The sequence below is a fragment of the Falco punctatus genome, assembly GCF_963210335.1.
Source record: "Falco punctatus genome assembly, chromosome: 5".
In the NCBI taxonomy this organism is placed as follows: domain Eukaryota; kingdom Metazoa; phylum Chordata; class Aves; order Falconiformes; family Falconidae; genus Falco; species Falco punctatus.
This window is the reverse complement of record NC_137584.1, coordinates 18,702,521-18,721,096: the sequence shown is the minus strand read 5'-3', so window position 1 is coordinate 18,721,096 and position 18,576 is coordinate 18,702,521. Positions and strand designations below refer to the sequence as shown.

Genomic DNA, 18,576 nt, shown 5'->3' with positions numbered 1-18,576 from the left:
ACCTTCACCCATGGACTGAGTTGCCAGTTTGACCTTGGGCCTCTCTCATCACTGTGGACCTGCCTGATGGTCACTAGGCTGCATGGCTAGTTCTGATTACTGGACTGAATCCTGACTGTGACTCACTGCCTTGCACCCCTAGCTCTAACCTTGGACCTCTTCTATCACTACAAACTTGCCCAATGACCTGGACTCTTGCTTGAACATGACTACCACCTCTAGGCCTACCCTGCTCATCTCACTTAGCTACTATGGGACTGGGTCCTGGCAGGTGACCTGCCTGTTAACACCCTAAGCTTCCCTGCCTTAGGGAGATGCTAGCCCTTGCTGCTCCCTGACAATCAAACTGAGATAATTACTTATTCTCTAGAGTTCATTGCAATATTTGGACCTTGCTCTCTCACATAAAGTTCAGATATATACACCTTGAGCAGTTCTTCACCCCAAGTCATAAAAGATGGGAATAGAATGCACCCTATTTCTCCTTCTCTTTGCCCCTTTCTATCAGTCATACCTAAAAAGAAAGTGTAGTAGTTAACGGCTAACACTGTTAAGTATAAGCTTTGTTGATGGAAGCCAGTAATACTGCATGCTCCAGTTTGTATCTGAAAGTGAAGTGTTTTGTGCATTAACTCTCTCTGATCCTGCTGTATCATACACTTACCCAGTAGAAGCTACAGCTATTGGATGCTATGAGAGTAATCCCAAAGGCTAATGTCTTGTTCAAGCACTAAACAAGGGTCTGACACTAAAAAATACACCAAACTCCAACTAACAGTACAAGAGCTCTGTCTGATACACAAACACAACCCTGCTCATAAAAGAGAAAACTGAGGCACGATACACAATTGTGCTAAGTCACTTAGTGCACAGAGAATCTCCAGAGGGATACTAAGCGTGCACACTGATTTCACAGCACAGTATCTCCCAGGTCTTAGTGAAATGTAGCAAGATCCAGCAAATCAAGCAAGCAACTCCCTTCCATATGAAAGGACATTTCTTTCAGGCCAAACACAAAATAGCACATATCACAAAAGAGCTACAATTAATAAATAAATATAATTTCTGTCTGCAGGAGTCTAACAGGGAGTAAGAGAAGGAATTCCTCACTTCTCAGACTACTTTCCTTTAGAGTAGATCAGAAAACATCAACTCTCACATACTTTGGGTGAAACACCTGCTGAATATTGTTTTCTGTGATTTGCAGTTTACTCTTTCGCTTACAGTGGATGTGCCTAGCCACCCAGAAACGCAAACAAAATCTGCAGCTGCCTCCATCATATAATTTGCCTTGTATAACCAATACAAGTGAACTTGGCTTGAACTATAAATACACATAAACTGAAATCCTGGCTCTTGCCGTTTTCAGTTGAAAGGGTAGTTTGGCAGTTGAAAGTCCAAAAATCACTGTTTGGAGATGTCTACTTCCATTTCTATTTTTAAAAGTGTAAGAATAAGCTCTAGTAATTTATTAATACATTTTTAAATACATGAGAGGATGAAAGTTGCTTTCTGCTGTACTTTTCATATCACATCAAAGACTAAACTGATGTTCATTCTTAAAACTATTCCTCATTTTCTCCTTTAATGAGGAAGTGCCAAGTTCAGAAGTAATAAACAACGTTAAAGATTCCTCATTGGGTTTTTATCATGTTGTGCATTTGGAATGCATGCTGAAACTACTACTTTTAGTCAGACAAATTACATCAGTTTCCACACTGATCTTGCAATAATACTACCCTGTATTTCTTCAGGACCTTCTCAGTTTCTTTATAAACTAGATTTTCTTCTTGATCTCTCCATTATTTGAAAAGAACACAAAATGTAACTGTATTTCTTTCAAGACTGAATTGCCACACTGAACTACTACACTGGGCATGTGTTTTTCCCAGAAGAAGAACATAACACCACGAACTGCTAGACTATATTCTTTAGCTTCAATTCTGATTAAGTCCTTGTTTTGTAATTTTAATGTACTGCTTTCAACCTGCAAAACTGTGCAAAGCACAGATACAGTGAAATGATAGAACACAACTTAATCAGTGGTTTTATCTCAGGTACACAGTATAGGCTATGCTGGTTAGGAAATTAATAAAAGCTGTATTACCCACCTTACCTAAGGGTAAAGAGCAAAATCTGTTAAGACCACCTATTCAAAATATAAACATTCATGAAGAAACATACATAGTATCATTATTACACAAAATACAATTACTAGTATGATTTCAAATATTAGAAGTTAAGTACTTAGGACAAATATAGCCCTATAAATATCAGCATTCTAGATTTATTGTTACTTCACAAATTTTGTTGGGTTTTATTTTCTTCAGACATTTTGATATCTCAATTTAAACAAAGCCACTGAAAGCATCATGGAAAATATGTGTAGAAATGATTATGATGCGAAGATAGTTACAGACACCCAGAAGCCTTTCCCTTTAGTAAGCAAAGGTGAGGAATGTGATTGCATAGTTACTCATTTTATATTGTGACCATCAAAATACTGACAGTCCATGCTATGCTGTAACTATGCTGCCAAGACCAACAACTTATTAAATGTCAGTCGAAAGTCATGCAAACATTTCTGGTAGTCCTGGCTGAAGATTTGCCAAATGAGAGCTCCAGTGGATCAGAAAACTCCACAGGCAGACGCAGACTACCAAAACTGCTGTTCTGACAGCCCTTCAAAAAGGAAATCTCAGGAACTGGGGACTGAATGTCTAACAAAAGGAGCAGCTAGTTCTAAAAGCAACTGCAAACTATGTCCAGTTGTCTGCCATGATGTTGGATGCTCTGAAAAAAAACAGTAGCATTACAGGACAAATATTCAGAAGGATAAAAGCAAGCCCAAAGACTGTTCACAATCTGTATTTTACATAAAATCATTCATAACCTGACAGAACACAAAAATAGATCCAATCTGTCAAATAACAGTCTCCTGGATGAATCTGAACTTTTTGAATTAGCACTGACAACTTGCCATCTTTTAAAAAACATTTGTTGCTATTTTCAACAAATGTAGAGCAAGTGGAAAAGCAGAGTGTCAATTACAGCTAAAGATTCATGCAATGTAAAAGCAGACAGATGTGCTGTAGTCACAGATGATTTGGGGTAACGTGCAAAATCATGATGAAGGGAATGTATTACTAGAGTCAGGTGGTAGCAGAGGCATAGACAACCACAGCTAAACTTGTGTTACAATGGAATCATTAATAACAAATAGTACTAGAGGCCTCTGTTGTTAGTAAGAGGCCAAAACAGCCAGTCACTTTAGCAAAAATTAAAAATGTATTTTCAGGACATGGTGTATACATTACCTTTTTCTATTTCCCTAAATGCCTCCTTTGGCTAACAAGCAGCACTTCTCCATTAACCAAGTTGATTTGCAGCCAAGTCACTTTCATTCATATCCCTATCTTGGTCACAGCCTGGAAAAGCAATTATACTCTGCCATCTGGGCTGGATGAAAAGGATACAGAGAACTGAGATCAACAGCATACTGATGACACTGGAGCCAAAACCTCCCACACTTTCCTTTACCATTATTTATGATAATAGTATTATGGCATGTATGGCGTTTTACAGGCAAGACTGAAGACAGAATTCTAGAGGGCAGAGTGGTGTTTTTCCACACACATTGAAAAAGCAGAGGTATGATCAGCCTTACAAGACCAACATGTGAAAGTAATTTGTCCTTTATAATGCTTTGGGATATCAATTGGGGGGTGGGATGGGGGAGCAGGGTGGGGGCAGGGAAAAGCATACATTGACAAGCTAGCCCATCTACCCTATCAGGCAAGTTTCTTTAAATAACTTATTGTCAATAAAAGTGAGTTATGTGTAGATCTTGAAGAACTCAAGCAAAAAGCTGGAAGTAAATCAACTATTCTCAATTATTGTCATCAAAATCACCTTCTGTGTCCAACGGCAGTGCCTAAAAGATCAAGGAAATCTTTAATTCAAGTACAGCTGGCCCACCACTATGTTTTCCATAGCTCTCTTCCCAAAAGACACTGATAAAAGTGACAGTAGTTTAATGGTTATTCATTTAGCCACTGTTGGCAATGCATCCTTCAAGAGAATTTAAAATTTATAAAAGTCTTTAGAAAAATAACATCTGCAAAGTGTTACCATAATAATTTCCCAACAGTAGGAAGGAAATTATGGTATCTTAAATGCTACACCACTTTTGATGTTATAAAAATGTTCCATTTTCACAGGGGAATCAGTCAAACATTAGCATATCTAAAGAATATCACATTCTTCTCATTTAATTGAAAATAATTAAAGCTATTGAAATTTTTCTTAGTATGAAAATTAGAAAAAAGACAGACATAATGCCTTATTTTAAAATAAACATCTAAAAATTTTTATCAGTTTTTATGAGCTTACTAAAAAGTACTTGTAATGATACATCACAGCTTCTGCTGAATTGGTTAAATTTCCAACTTATTAAATAGTAATGTATCAAGAGTTTGACATGTTATGATCATGCAAACCTTGAAACAGTGGAGTGGGCAAGCAGAAGAAAATGGACTGATACTGAAGAAATTTTGACAAAGACAAAACCAAAATGGGAGTATATCACTTCAGACTATTTAAGATTAAGGGCTGTCATGGCAAAATGAATCATCAAATTTCCTAATTTTTTATTACTTCCACTTCTACACTTCGCACATTTAAGAAGGTTTTTTCAGCCTCCATATTCCAGATAATAGTTGTCAAACAAATGAGAAATAAATATGTGTCGTTGTAAAACTGGTAGTAAGACCAGTGGGTCTGTGTTAGGCAAGTGCAAAAAAGTTAAAATTATCTAATATTATTACCATTAGCTATACTTTCATTTTACTGTGACACATAATCTTGACCAAAGGTTTATTCTAAACTCTCATGATAGATAGTAATACTTTGGGACTAAATAGCAATCCAGCCATACCACTCACTAAACTCAAAATGTCCTGAAATGTCCTTAATGGCAGGATTCAATTGGACTTAGACATCTGAACTTAGGGTATGTACACATTTATGTCTACAGGTATGCCAGGTATCCCAGTACAGTCAATTTATATATTCACATATGAAGTCCTAATGTTCCCTAAACACAGCATGTAGGACACGGGACCTGTGCCTTCTTTGGCAGCTGGGTGTAAAGTAAGATATTATAGGGCATCTTAAATGGCATCAGCAATGAAGCATGGCCGACCGAATCAAGCCACTTCTCAGCACTGGTCAGCAATGGCCAAAAGCATATAAAACAACTCAGCTGATTAAGAAGGGCACAAGTCCAGATAGCTAATTACACAGGCATCTAGTGCATTTGAGATTCATCTGACTTCCAGCTATCATGCCAGAGGGCATAGGTCTCCCATAAATCTTGTTCGGCATCTGCCAACCCTGTAAGCCATCTCAGCTACCTTAGGGCACCTCACATGCCACCAGACAACTGCACTTAGGCAACTGAATCAAGTCCTAAGTATCAAAAAATGGCACAGAGGCAAGAGAAAATTCTCAATTGCCAGTTGATTCCTCTCTGTGTAGCCAACAGCCAGCTGGTTTAGCAGCTTAACTTTCCGTTTTCTTCACAGCATTCAGGCAAAAGTAAGACACAGCAGGGCCAAGGAACTTGCCTATCCTTTCGCTTCATGTAGGCTGTTTTGCTTTATATGAAACCAACATATAGTTCAATTTCAATTATGTTTCCAGGCTTTTAAAAATTCAACTGTGATCAGCTGTGGATTCTGTTAAATCTTTTTCCTAATCCCAGTATTTCACATGATATACCTTCATCACTTACCTTGCTCCCCCATTTCTCACATACTAACACCTATATTTAATCTCATCTTAACTACTTGCATTAAAAGTAAACCCTAAAGCCACATATAGTTCCTTTCCAGATGCTGCTGTTGATTTATTTCCCTATGGGTTTCACCTAACATTCCACCAATGTCCTCTGGCGCTTCAGTCCACATATCTCATGCACTCAAAGCCTTTAAACATTTTTTTTCCAACAAACTCATAAACTAACACCTTTATTCCCATACAAACCAGCTAACATCTGCAGATAAAAAAACAGCCAAACAAAGAAGAAATGTCAACCCAGCACAGTTTTTTACCAATGCACATTTTAGCAGTTTTTGCATGTAATAAATCTGATTTTTTGTCACAAGAGTTGTTGAGAACCACTGTCATAAGTGTAATTAATCCAAATAACAAATTAAATAAATTGGATTAAATTTCATTTATTTACACCAAACCATAAAATAAAATAAATCTCCATTTAACAAGAGTATTATCTAAAAATAATATCACCTACAGCATTCTGAAAGTACAATTTCCTTATCACCTGCAGCATCTTTTTCATCTTTTGCAACATTAGAATTTTGTCCCAAACTATGATCAAAATCTTCATCATCAATTATTATGTCTAAACTAGTAAAAGTCTGAAAAGTCATTAACTGATTACTTCCAACTCTAACACCTTAAGATTTAAAAGCAACCCTTAAAACTATCCCTGAAAGTTATTTCCCTGAAATGTAAATCATGCATTTATCAGTTTACTGATTCCTTTGGAGTGAGAGATTCATTAGAAGACCATATAGTCTGAAAAAAACAAGGCCTATATCTTATTTATAATTTCATTTAATAAACCCTTTATTATTCATTACAACTTATGTCACTATCAACATATTACAAAATAGAAAAAAAAAATTAACTTCACTGCACTACTTAAGTTTTAAAGTCTGCACACCATTTTTGCATTTCTGCCCCAAAAGGGCTATACAAGTGTACATCAATAGAGCAGTAATAAAATATATCCCTCTTGCTGAAAAGCAAAAATGCTGAATTAGCTTTACTGGTATTTAGCACAGTATGAAAGCTTGATTTTGATCACGGAACTACAAGTTTCATATTACATGCTTTTATCTCAGGAATTCGAGATCGGCCAATAAAGCAACTTCTCTCAGTTTCAATATCCAGATGAGTTTTTCTGTGTGACAGAAGATGGATGGATCAGATAGCCAGAGAGAACCTTTTCCTATAAATATATCCCGACAGCTTTTTATTCCCACTCTTAAAATTAATATTTTTCTTTTCCAGTTTTTTCTGAGGTTCAGTTAATTGATGAGCCTTACTGAGTGCACAGTACTTCATTACGCTGTATGTCAAGGTCCACATAGGCATTATGATGTGTATTGGCACACATTGTAAAGTGGTACACATTCCCTGCAAGCTCACAATCTTTAATACACATTTTTCTTTCATACTTCATCTATCTTTTTAAATATACATTTGGGGGGAAAGAAGAATGCTAAAGAAAATATTTCACCTTTGTTAAATGAATGAGAGCTCTAAACAACAGACGAGAATTCAGCACAGCCTGAAGTACTAAACTACTTTTCTGAAGTTCCCCCACAGTTTCTTTAAACACAACTTCTTCCATATTTCACATATCAAAGGATCTCAGTAACATTCAATTCCTAAAATTTCCAAGAATCATCACCTTTGTTAAAGGTCTTCAAATATTTATATTGTGAAAGAGCAGAGGGTGACAAGAAGTCTTTCCAACTTTATCTCTGGACTGTACATACATTGCACCAGTTTCTCATTGCAAGATATTCACATAGAAACTGAAATTCAAAAACACAGTTTCACAAACAAGTGAATCTTCCAACCCAGGTGCTGCAAGAATTGGAGCTAACAGTTTTGTCTGAAACACCAAAAAAAAAGGTCCTATAATTAAAACTGCAAGAAAATAAGGGTAACTTCATTCTAGGTACCCAGCATTCCACCTTTAAGCCAAGTCTAAGTGAAAAAACCTAACTTGTGATCCAAGCCACTACAGATATGATTGTTACTAATGTTTATTAGACACCTCGTCAGACAGTTTAAAGATACGCAACTTAATTAATAAGGAGCAATAAATATTGTGCTTTATGAAAGCTTCCACATCTGACCAACTGGTAAGTCTTACAGTAGTCTAATAAGGCACTTGTGAGGTTTCCTTACCCAAACCAGAAGCTGAAAATCCACAAATTGTAAATAAAATCCTTACTAAAACCTGAGACAAAGATAATATTCCCATTTATTTCAGTAGGAATTAAATTTGAATCTAGTTGACCTTAGGCAATTCACTTATCTTCACTCTCAGCCAAGGCAATGAGAAACTGAATTAAGAAGAATGATCTCAAGATGTATGAATTTTAAAATGACAATTTGACACACGGGGTGTCTGAAATTAAATCTTTTTCCTTGAGTTGGCAAGAGAGGAAATGAACATCACTGTGCCCATATGTAGGCTTTGAAGGAGGTGGAGGTGGGACAAGTCAAAAAGGGGATCTAACCAAAAAACAGATGTTGGATCGGAGTAGAAATTTCCTGTGTGTTTTTTTAATTCCCAAATTTGCAGCACAAGATCTGTAAAATCCTTTACAACATTTCCAGCTGTATTCTAAAGTTCTAAACCCACATAATAATCCCAATATAGCATAAATCTGTATCAACTAAAAAGCTCCTGTTATCTTTCCATTATTTACAATCCAATAGCACAAAAGAACCAAAAATCAGTGACTCCACTGAAGTCAAACTTACACTTTATTATCAGCCTTCTAACTTCTAACATCCTGTTTGGCACCTTTAGCAAACCAACTACTTAGCCTTTTCAGACTTTCTTCAACATTTTATCCACCAAAGTTCTTGAGCTCTTACGCTGCAGCATAAATAATACCTGGCTGAAAAAAAACTGGCATGAGTCTACTGACTGGATCTTCTAAAGGGGAAACTCCTCTTGACTTCAAAGAAAATTCTGGAAAGAGCTCAGCATTGAACCCTCTCTACTCCAGCTGAACTCAGTGGGAGTGTGTTTTTATGTTTTATTTACTACCTTCAGTGTCAGCAAGTACCGAATGTTTTTTATCATCTCCAAAGTCATCAAAAAGAGGTACAGCACACTGATATTAATTTAATAGTTTATAATTTAATTCTAAATTACAGTTATAAAAATACTTTATATTTATTAATTTACATACTTTTTTCAATAAATTTGTGTGCTTTACATCTCATGAACATTAAGAAACTAAATGCTGCCTGGGAATCTGCAACAAAACAAAAAAAAGTCCCATTCTTATGATGTATCCGTCAATAAAAAGATCTGTCTACCGAGTTCTGTATTGACAAGGCCTCTACATGTAGAGGAATACGAAGGGGTGGAAATTTTGAAAGGTGACACAGAATCTAAATACCTTGGAAATTCAGGATAAATACATAATATGAGGTAAGAATGGTGGGTAAAGGTGAAAGGGAAAAAAAAAAAGAATAAAAGATCTTAGCCCTGTGCAATTAATATACTTTCTCTATACTGGTTTCATTAAGTATCTTTAAATAACATCATCCTTTTAAAAAGTCAAGAAACAAGAATCCTGCAATATAAAGTTCAGTACATCTAGCTTCTTTTTTCTCTATTAAAAATACACTTCATATGCAATTTTCAGCTGATAAAAAAAACCCTGAATGTATATTATGTTGTAATTCTTGCATATTGTATTTGTCATAATGAATCAATAGATTTGCAGCAAATTTTTATAGTACTTCTTAAACTAAATAAATTAAATTAAAAATTAAAATAGCCTAAATAGTTATTTAAGGAGAGACTCCAAATGTGAATTTGTTCCTAGAATATATAATTATGTGAAGATAAAAAGAACATGAAATACAGTATGTCTCAAATCAGTTGCTCTGAGGTACAGCTAAAAGATTCAAATAAAACAGACACACATTCTCCTCCCAGGTAGCATAATATCATATGCCTCATTTTTAACTCTGTAATTTGAATCAACAATCAACCATCAAATACAAGTGGTTAAGACAAATACACATAATTGTCATATGGACTGAGGTTTTCGTTGTTATTCTTGAGTTACTTTAAAAATAAAGTTGAGAGGTTTTGACCATATGTTTAAAACATGACAGTACATTGCAAATTCTAAACTAGCAAATTAAAACTGCAAAAATAAGACACTTGCATCCATCTCTTGATCCAAGAGTCCAAGAGTGTCATGCAGCGAGGAGATGAGGGAATCTTAAGAGTATGTGTTTTAGGTCTGGATATTTACGCATGTAGCATATAAATAATTGCGACCTAGGCACTGAAGCAGAAGTTAGATGTCTAAATAAGAAGACCCAAGCTTTTGTTCATTATGATACGTATTTAGCATGTAGAATTTGTGTTCCTTTCCAGTTATAAAACAGATAGTAATGTACACTGTGCTTTCCAGTGATAGTACACTGAACAACTGTAAGTAATTCTGAGTATTGCATCCCATATGACAGCCTAAATTTATGACAGAAATCCTACAAGGTAACATAGGACACATTAGCATTATTTAGGTAGAGCCACACCTCCTACAGTCACAGCCACATACAGCAGCGCAAGAGACTAGAATTTTACTTTTGACTTATTTTTGCTTTGCTTGTGGTAGATGCAGACAGCCCTCACCAAACCATATAACTCCTAACATACTCCACGTCTTAGTATACCTAGCTAGTAGTACATTAAAACACAAGAGAATGATGCTTATTACTTAGCCATGTTTAGCCACTACCCTGTTGTAGAGTAGGATGCACTGATTTAAACTGGCAGAAGATGAATATTCACACCAAAGCTGACACTCTGACCTTAAATAATTCTATTTTTTTCCAAAGTATTGTAAGTCATGCAATGTAATTAAAAACTGGATTTTAATTGTCTCTATTTTACATCATTTAAATATCTAGTCCTCTGTAACTTATTACATAAACTTTAACATCTTTTAAAAATCCAACCATTTTCACTACTATGGAAACCACAGCACATAAGCCTTTTTCTAAACCTAAATCATATAGGTTATTACCCCTCATTGTTTTGATTAGAAAGCTATTAAATAATGTCACCACTTGATACTTAGCCTTTAAATTTCTACTGTGTATTTAATATACAGACAGGTTGTAAGCGTTCACTTGTGTATGGCAACATCTTTATTTTAAGCAGCTCTTTCCTCTTCTACCCTGCCTGCCTGCCCATCCTCCAGGTCTTAACACTAGATATCAAACAAACCAGTCATTTTACATTTCTTCTCCATTTTCCTCACCATTCCAGTGGTGTAAAGACCTAACTTGTCCCAGCTGGAATTCAATTTCTTGAACAGGACTAACCAAAACCGAACAAGCCTCAAATACAGTCTTTTGCAATGGCACTAACATTTCCCTGTTTGACTGGAAATACTTGATCTGATGTATCTGAGGACTTAATTTGATTTTTTTAACAGCTGTACTGTATTGGCAGCTCATAGTCCTCCTATGATTTGTGAGTATTCCAAGGTTCTTCTCTTCTTCAATCACTTGTAACTGATAATGTCAGTTTCTAGTCTGGGTTATTAGTCTCAAAGTACCTAATCATTCTGTATCCTTGAATTTCATCCCAGTCTTTTACACCACTTCTTTAACCATCCAGTTCTTCCCTGCTGTGTCCCTTAGCATATTCCTAATGCATTAAAATTCCATTTTAACCTACATGAAAACATAATATTAAGTCTGTAGGATGAGACCAATGTCAGCTGCTCTCAAACCACCTCTCCTTCCAGCCAGAAGGCTCCTGCTAAGCTCGAGGACAACCATCAGCAGCAGATGAACAGCCAGCCCTCCTCCCTGCTGCTCAGCCTGATCTTTTTATAAAACAGAACACAAAATACATGACAAATTCCAGTCAAGTGTTGTGAGTCACCATCAGTAGCAATCTCCTGATTACCTGCAGAAATCTCCCTAATACTGCAACATCTGCTGCCACCTCCATTCTAGGTAGATCCTAGCACATTTTACAGTTCTGATCTAAATCCATGTCTTTAACAAATTCTCATGTAGCTCCTATTTAGTAAAATTATTCAAACCTTTAATATTAAATTAATTAGCCCTATTAATAAAAACAGCATACACTGGGGTAATACCAAGAGAATGAAGCAGAACTAGGATCTCCTTGTACGGAACATAAAACAGTATTTCTGAAGCAAACAAGATTAAGAAATTAAGAGAACAGAATAAAATGAAGATACTGCAAAAGGAATGTGGTGTCCCATTGATGAGTCAGGTGTTTGATAACTTTTGTACAATATACAGACTAGTATAAATAAGAGTGAAATTGATATTAGTGAATTCTACTAATAGATATTAGAAAATTCTATTTACCATCTAGACATTAGCCCAATTACCTTTTGCTTTTCACCTCTCCTTTTCCATAACTTTCCTCCTCAAGCAGTCCTATGTTTTGAAATCAGTTGCAAAAATACAAAATTTTTGGCTAAATTAAACAGGAAAATTAAGGGAAAACAAAGACCAAGCCATCTCACTATGAACTCTAGGACCTTTTATTTTGCCTCCAATACAGCTCCAAGTGGTTAAACCTGGACTTTTACAAATTAGACTGCACAGTATATAACCAAATTTTTATATATTTGGGATTTTTTTAGACAAAACTGAATTATTTTAGTTTTACAAGAGCCCTGGTAGCAACACTCTAACACCACCTACATTTTACTTTGTATTTAAAGAAAAATCCTGAAAAACTCCTGAAAAGATTTCAGCACAAAAATCAACTCCTTATTTTCATCAGCCATGAAAGCACTCTATTATTTCCGGGAAAGTGTTTTTTGCACTTTAAGCCCCTTCCCCTATTATATTTCTCAGTGTACCCACATAAATGTGATTACAGTGGTGTCTCCATAACTGCCTTGCACATATTGGTCAAAACAACAATAAAAAAAATTAAAAAAACAAAACCAAAACACTTTTTACAACCATCACTTGAGCTAGCATGGTTTCTAGATCACATAAAGAGGAACATGTCTTTTCTTGAATGTGATTGGTACAGTATGCACTCAAGCACAAGGAAACCCTTTATAGGTTGTTTAAGCATTCAGGTGAGAAAAATGTTAACAGATTAATGTAAAGAAAATTATTAAAATAATCTAATAAAAATCACAGCGAGGTACTGCAGAAGCAAATGTTAAAACTTTCACAGTGACCAACTCCGGATTTAATTAGTGTCAATGGTTGCAAGTAGACTGTGCAGCTTACAATCGCATCAAAGTGCATAGGGAGGATAAGCAGTAAATGATCATGTTTGATGTTTACTGAAGAACTTATATCCTTTGAGGAAGAAAAATGGTGATGAAAATGAAATAAGAGCACTGCAAAAATGAAGCAAAATTTACAGGCATCCATTACAATAAAGAAACCTTCTTCTTGTTTTTTATAGATATGTGATTTTCTAGGAAGATATTATTGCTTGTCTTTGACTTAAAAACCTCTTTGTTGCAAAAGCCCTTGAACCTTTCAGATGCTTTTTCTGACGGGGGCAGAAACTGACACAATCAAGTGGCATATCATGCCATTTTGATGGAACTTCTAAAAAACATTCACATCTTCTGAAAGAAAATGATGCACCAAAATATAGCAAGGGCACTTGAAGAGCTACAGTGCTCTGCTTCATGTCTAATACACAAAAGTCCTTTCATTTTATTTCATTTTACAGTAAGGAAACATTTTTCCACTTTTACAGAAACAACTGAAGGAATTACATTTGATTTTTTCATCAAAATTCAATGCTGCATAGATACTGTTCTCAGGGAACTGTGATAGCTGGAAGCTGTATGGAGCTTACCTATACAAAGCTCTATGCTCACAACAGCATTGCTTCAGGTATTCTGTATATATAGTTTTTGAGATACCAAACTCAGATCATCTGAAGGAAAACTACAACACTGCCAGCTTTCATGGCACTGAGAACATTGTATTTTTCGTGATTGCCCCACCTCTGAAGTTACATTCCTACCCAATAATTAAATTTCACTTCCAGATGGTGAAGAAAAATGGAAGATGTACGCCTGGTATATCTGAAAGGTGTAGAAAACAGAAGATGCAATCAGCAACAAGTGTATTCAAAAATATTAAGAACCCATGATTTTTAAACCAATTTTGTTCTAGGCTTGGCTTGTGTTTTTTAACGTTTGAAGCACTGATTGATTACTGGAGTTAGACTTGGAATGAATGACAGTTCGGACACATTAAACCCAAAAAATAAGTGCATGTAAAGACAATGTCATTCTCAGAATCATTTCTTCTTTGAGAACTTCATATTGAAATCTTCCTCCAATGTCCTTCCAGCTTGACGCAGCCTCTCCTTTAAAGCCACTGGCAGCTTTCCCTTCCCTTCCTTCCAAAGCCATCATTAGGGCAGTCGTGGCTTAGTGTCTTCATTTGGCCACCTGCCCACACGCCTCCTCACCTAACCTCCTCTCCCACTCCCCACCATCTCCAGCCACTCTCCACACCTCCTCACAACTGGTGGACAGGAGGGTGAGCACCTGCCCTCACTCATCCCTCCACAGCACTCTGACGGGTACTCAGAGCACCCCAGGCCAAACGGAGGGTCCTGCTGCTCCCGAGGAGCCGTGGGCTCTGGCTCTGTGTCCCGGCCACCGCGGCTCTCCACCTGAGGGCAGGTAGACCCACCATGCTCCTTTGAAAATTACAAACTCCGGGAAGCAAGGGCAATGCTGTTGCCTCGCCAAAGTGTGTGTCACCTGACAATTCCTTTCTCACTTTTCACACAGTGGATTATAACAGGTGGGGGCAAACACGGGTGAGAGGATTTCTTTTAACAGCGCCTCATCCCTGGCCGCAGCGCTAGCAGGGAAGCCCGCCCGTGTGTGCACTGCAGGGTGGGTCACTGCCAGCCGTGTTCGGACACAGCGCCCAGGCCAGGCCCAGCGGCCTGCGGGGATGACAGCGGCTCCCGCTTCTCCGTGGACGCCCTCACACCCAGCGGCGGCCCGCGGGAGGCCGGCGAGGCGGCCCGGGAGCGGGGCGAGGGCCGGGCACAGGCAGCGGGCAGGGGGCAGCAGGGACGCAGGGTACGTGCATGAGGGGCGAGACGGCAGCGGCGGGGGGGGGGGGGGGGGAGGGGGGAGGGGGGGGGGCGGCCCCCAGCCGGCCCCGGCCTCCCCCTGGCGGCGGCCGCGCCTCGCAGGGCCGGCGTCATCCCATCCCCTCATCCCCGCCCGACGATACCTGCCCGGGGTGCGGAGCCGCAGGCGGCGGCGCGCCCGACTCCCCGATCCACAGCTGCTCCTTGAGGAGGTGCTGGTAGCTGAGGCAGTGCTTCAGCGCCGACGGCACCGTGCCCATGGCGGGGCGCTCGCCCGGCAGCCAGCCGCAAGGTCGGCGCAGCCTCCCGGCCCGCGGGGACCCCGACCGCCCCGCGCCCGCCGCAGCCACTGGCTGCGGCCCGGCCCCAGCGGCGCCTGTGATTGGCGGAGCGCGCCGGCAGCCCCGCCGCGCCCCCTCCCGCGCCGCCTCGGCCCGCCGGCCGCTCAGCCGCCGCCGCGGGCCCCAGCGCTGGCGAGACGAGGTGGGCCTCGGCCCTAGCGATGGTGGCCCGAGGCGGGCCGAGGCGGCGGCGGGACCCCGCAGCGGCGGGCCGAGGCGGTGCCCAGCGCTGGCGGGCGGCCTGCCCGGGGGTGGCTACGGGGCTGCCGCCCCGGCTGCCCTCACCTCCTCGCCTCCCCAGGCGCAGAGGGCGCCGGGCAAAGGATCCCCGGCGGTGGCCGCCCGCCTTTGGTTCGGGCGCCACCGCACCCTGCCACGGCGTGGCGGCGGTGGGGGACAAGCCCCTGAGGGGATCTGGGGGCCGTGCTGCCCTGAGCTCGGCGGGTGGGTCGGGTGGGAGCGTGGAGACAGCCAGACGTGCGGCCGCGGCCTCCCTGACAGGCCGCACACCCGGGGGAAGCGCAGCCCAGCCCGGGCTTGCGGTGCGTTTGGCAGGAGGCTTGAGGGGAAGGAGAGTAGCGAGGAGAAGGGACGGGGCTGCTTCAAGACCAAGCCCGCTTGCCCTGTTTGGGGTCCTGGGGCTGGGCAAAGGATGTGGAATAAAACCTGCCCTGCTCACTCAGCCGTTCAGGTCTCTGACAAGAGGCTTTATGCGCACGCTTGCATTTGTGCTTTTCGTTGGGGTAGCAGAAACTTAGGACACAGCAAATGGAATACTTCTCAGGTTTTAACAGCTCTCTCAGAAGCAGCAGGTTATATTTTGTCATCTCCTTCAGCATTCGGTGTGTCAGCCAAATTTCCAAACGACTCTCGAGCGAAACACTGTATGCGTTGGGAATTGTTTCTGGATCATTCCCTTTCTGGGGTATTGGGGATTTTTTGTTAAATTCACTAACCTTTCCCTTGGTCATTTTCTGCAAAAGATTATCAGGTTTACAGCCAAGTCACTCAGTTGTTTGCGGATAGACGTGATGCTCTTAAAGCATTGTCTTTTGCTGTCTTGCATTTCAAGCTTGCTGTTCTGTGCATCCAAAACCTTCCCGCTTTCTGAGTGCCGTTGTAAACCAAAACTAGATGCTGATGGATTGGCTGGGAAGTTTTTGTTTTTCAAGGACAATGACAGCTATTCAGAAATAAAATATTTAAAATATTTTTTAAAATGTATTGTAAAATATCACTGGTGGGCATCTCTGCAATTTCAGATCTGGCAACAGAAAAGGTGCCAGGAGGTTTCTCTACTGACTGTGACAGGAGGCAGTTAGCATCTCTTCTGCCTTCTTCCAGTGAAATAATTTGTGAATTCAAAATTCTTATATTTTCACAGTTCAAAATTCCACTAAGTTTCCAATAAATGCTGACGCTGGGTACTTGCTTTGGTCTTGTTACCTGTAAAGCTAGGGATAAAATGTACAAAGGCTGGCAAAAAAATCAAGCCTTCCTCTTTCATCTCCCAGTGAGAGACAGTTTATGATGTGGTACATGTGAAGAGAAAATCATTTTACTGAGGTAAATAATCTAATTTTTCTCTTTCCTATACATTTCATAGTGGGTTGGAAATAGGGTGAAAAATGCAATTGCAAGGAAATTAGCATATGTCTGTGTATGTGTGTATACCTCTCCTACCTACCTGACCTGTTCTTGTTACTCCAGTACTGAAGTCAAATTCACATTGCCTTAATCGTCTTTCTTACAAATACCTCTGAAATTAGCTTCATTATAAGCCTCTGCAGGTAGCTTAACCATCAGACTGCCATCTTCTCCCCTTTAAATCCCTTTGTTGGATCTTCGTCTGTCACTGTTATTATAAACATGACCGTGAAGTGTGCTGCCAGAACTGAATGCCATTTTTGTAGAACTTAAAAGTTTCAGTGCTCTCTTCCAGCCTAAGTGCACAGTGAACATTTCCTGATGCAAACCTCCTTTAAGACTCAGAGTGCCAGTGTTGTTGGGCAGAGAAAGAAAATATACCAATGATACGTGGTTAAGTAATCCCAAATAAACCGGGTTCTCATGCAACTATCTCTCATTTTTTTCTGTTGTACCTCTCATTCTCCCTGAAATCAGAACATGTTTTTCACTCTTCCCAATTTAGCACTGAATTTTTCAATAGTGCTTCTAATTCCATGTAGCCAGTTGTTTCAAAATCAAGACACATATAAATAAAACACATTTATCTGAAACTCCCATGTTTCTTGAGAGAAGCACGTGATAATTTGTCTGTCAAAAAGGCACTGTGTGTTAAAAGTTTTAGAGCTAAACCAAATTGTTATTCCTAAACAAGAGTCTCGTGGGACAGCACAGTCTGAAAGTAGCTCCAAGACGAGTGCGTCTTAGGCATAATCATGCTGATACTGTTCTTTGCTTGCAGCGGCGACAAAACTTACTCCACCCCACTTTGGGAGTTAACATGAAGGCAGATACGGTACAATGTGCTCTTTAACCTTGTCTACTTTCAGTGGTAGCACCAGTATATTTACTGATAGAAGTGTTAGCAAAATCATGTAAAGAATAATGGAGACTTCTGGCAGATCTTTCTGTAACAACACATGGGCCTCTCATGGTCTGGATCTTTATATGCCCTGTGCTGTTCCTTATTTTGATTTTGCATATTTTTTTGTTCAACAATGGCATTTTGGAACAACTTCAGTTTACTAGAACACATGGAAGGACTCAGATGTGTTTAGTGCTACATCAGGATAGTGAATAGAAATCGCACATGACTGGCTTTTGGCTTTCCATCTGTCTCTTAAAACTATTTATCATTCTGATACTTCTCTGAATTTATCATTGTCATTGGCTCACCCTGTATTCTGGTCAAAGGTTTTAAAACGTTTGTTAAAAGGAATGCTATTCACTAGAATAAATAATCTCTCATAAATGTCATGCCACCAAGCCAACCAGATGGGAAGAACAGGCAAATTTGTGTAATATGTACAGAAACTTCAAATATTACCATGAGAGATGTTTCCGTACTCATTATTGTTCCCATGCAATTACACAGGTAGTTGGCAGTCAGATCATTAAGAGTGGAAACATCAAGCTGTTGGATTTCCTGCAGCGTGACACAAAAACTTGGCCAAGAAAGGCATGGTAAAAATAGGTTAATCATTTACAAGCATCTAAAAGAAAATAAGAAAGTTGTTTTAAGAGTGATTTGATGACAGCAAGAAGGACAGAATCAGAAGCAAGGGAGCTATTCATACTGCTGATAATCGTAAGTGC

At 39.5% G+C, this 18,576-nt stretch overlaps 1 protein-coding gene across 2 annotated transcripts in view; it reads right to left on the bottom strand.

Moving 5' to 3' along the window:
* HMGCLL1 (3-hydroxy-3-methylglutaryl-CoA lyase like 1) overlaps nucleotides 1–16,251 on the bottom strand; it is a 92,996-nt gene extending 76,745 nt beyond the window's left edge. For both annotated transcript variants that reach the window (XM_080389917.1, XM_080389916.1), the window contains exon 1: nucleotides 15,097–16,251. In XM_080389917.1, coding sequence (XP_080246043.1) covers nucleotides 15,097–15,213 — 117 coding nt within the window. In that variant the 5' untranslated portion in view covers nucleotides 15,214–16,251. The remainder of the gene's footprint in view (nucleotides 1–15,096) is intronic.
* Between the last annotated feature and the right edge of the window lie 2,325 nt (nucleotides 16,252–18,576).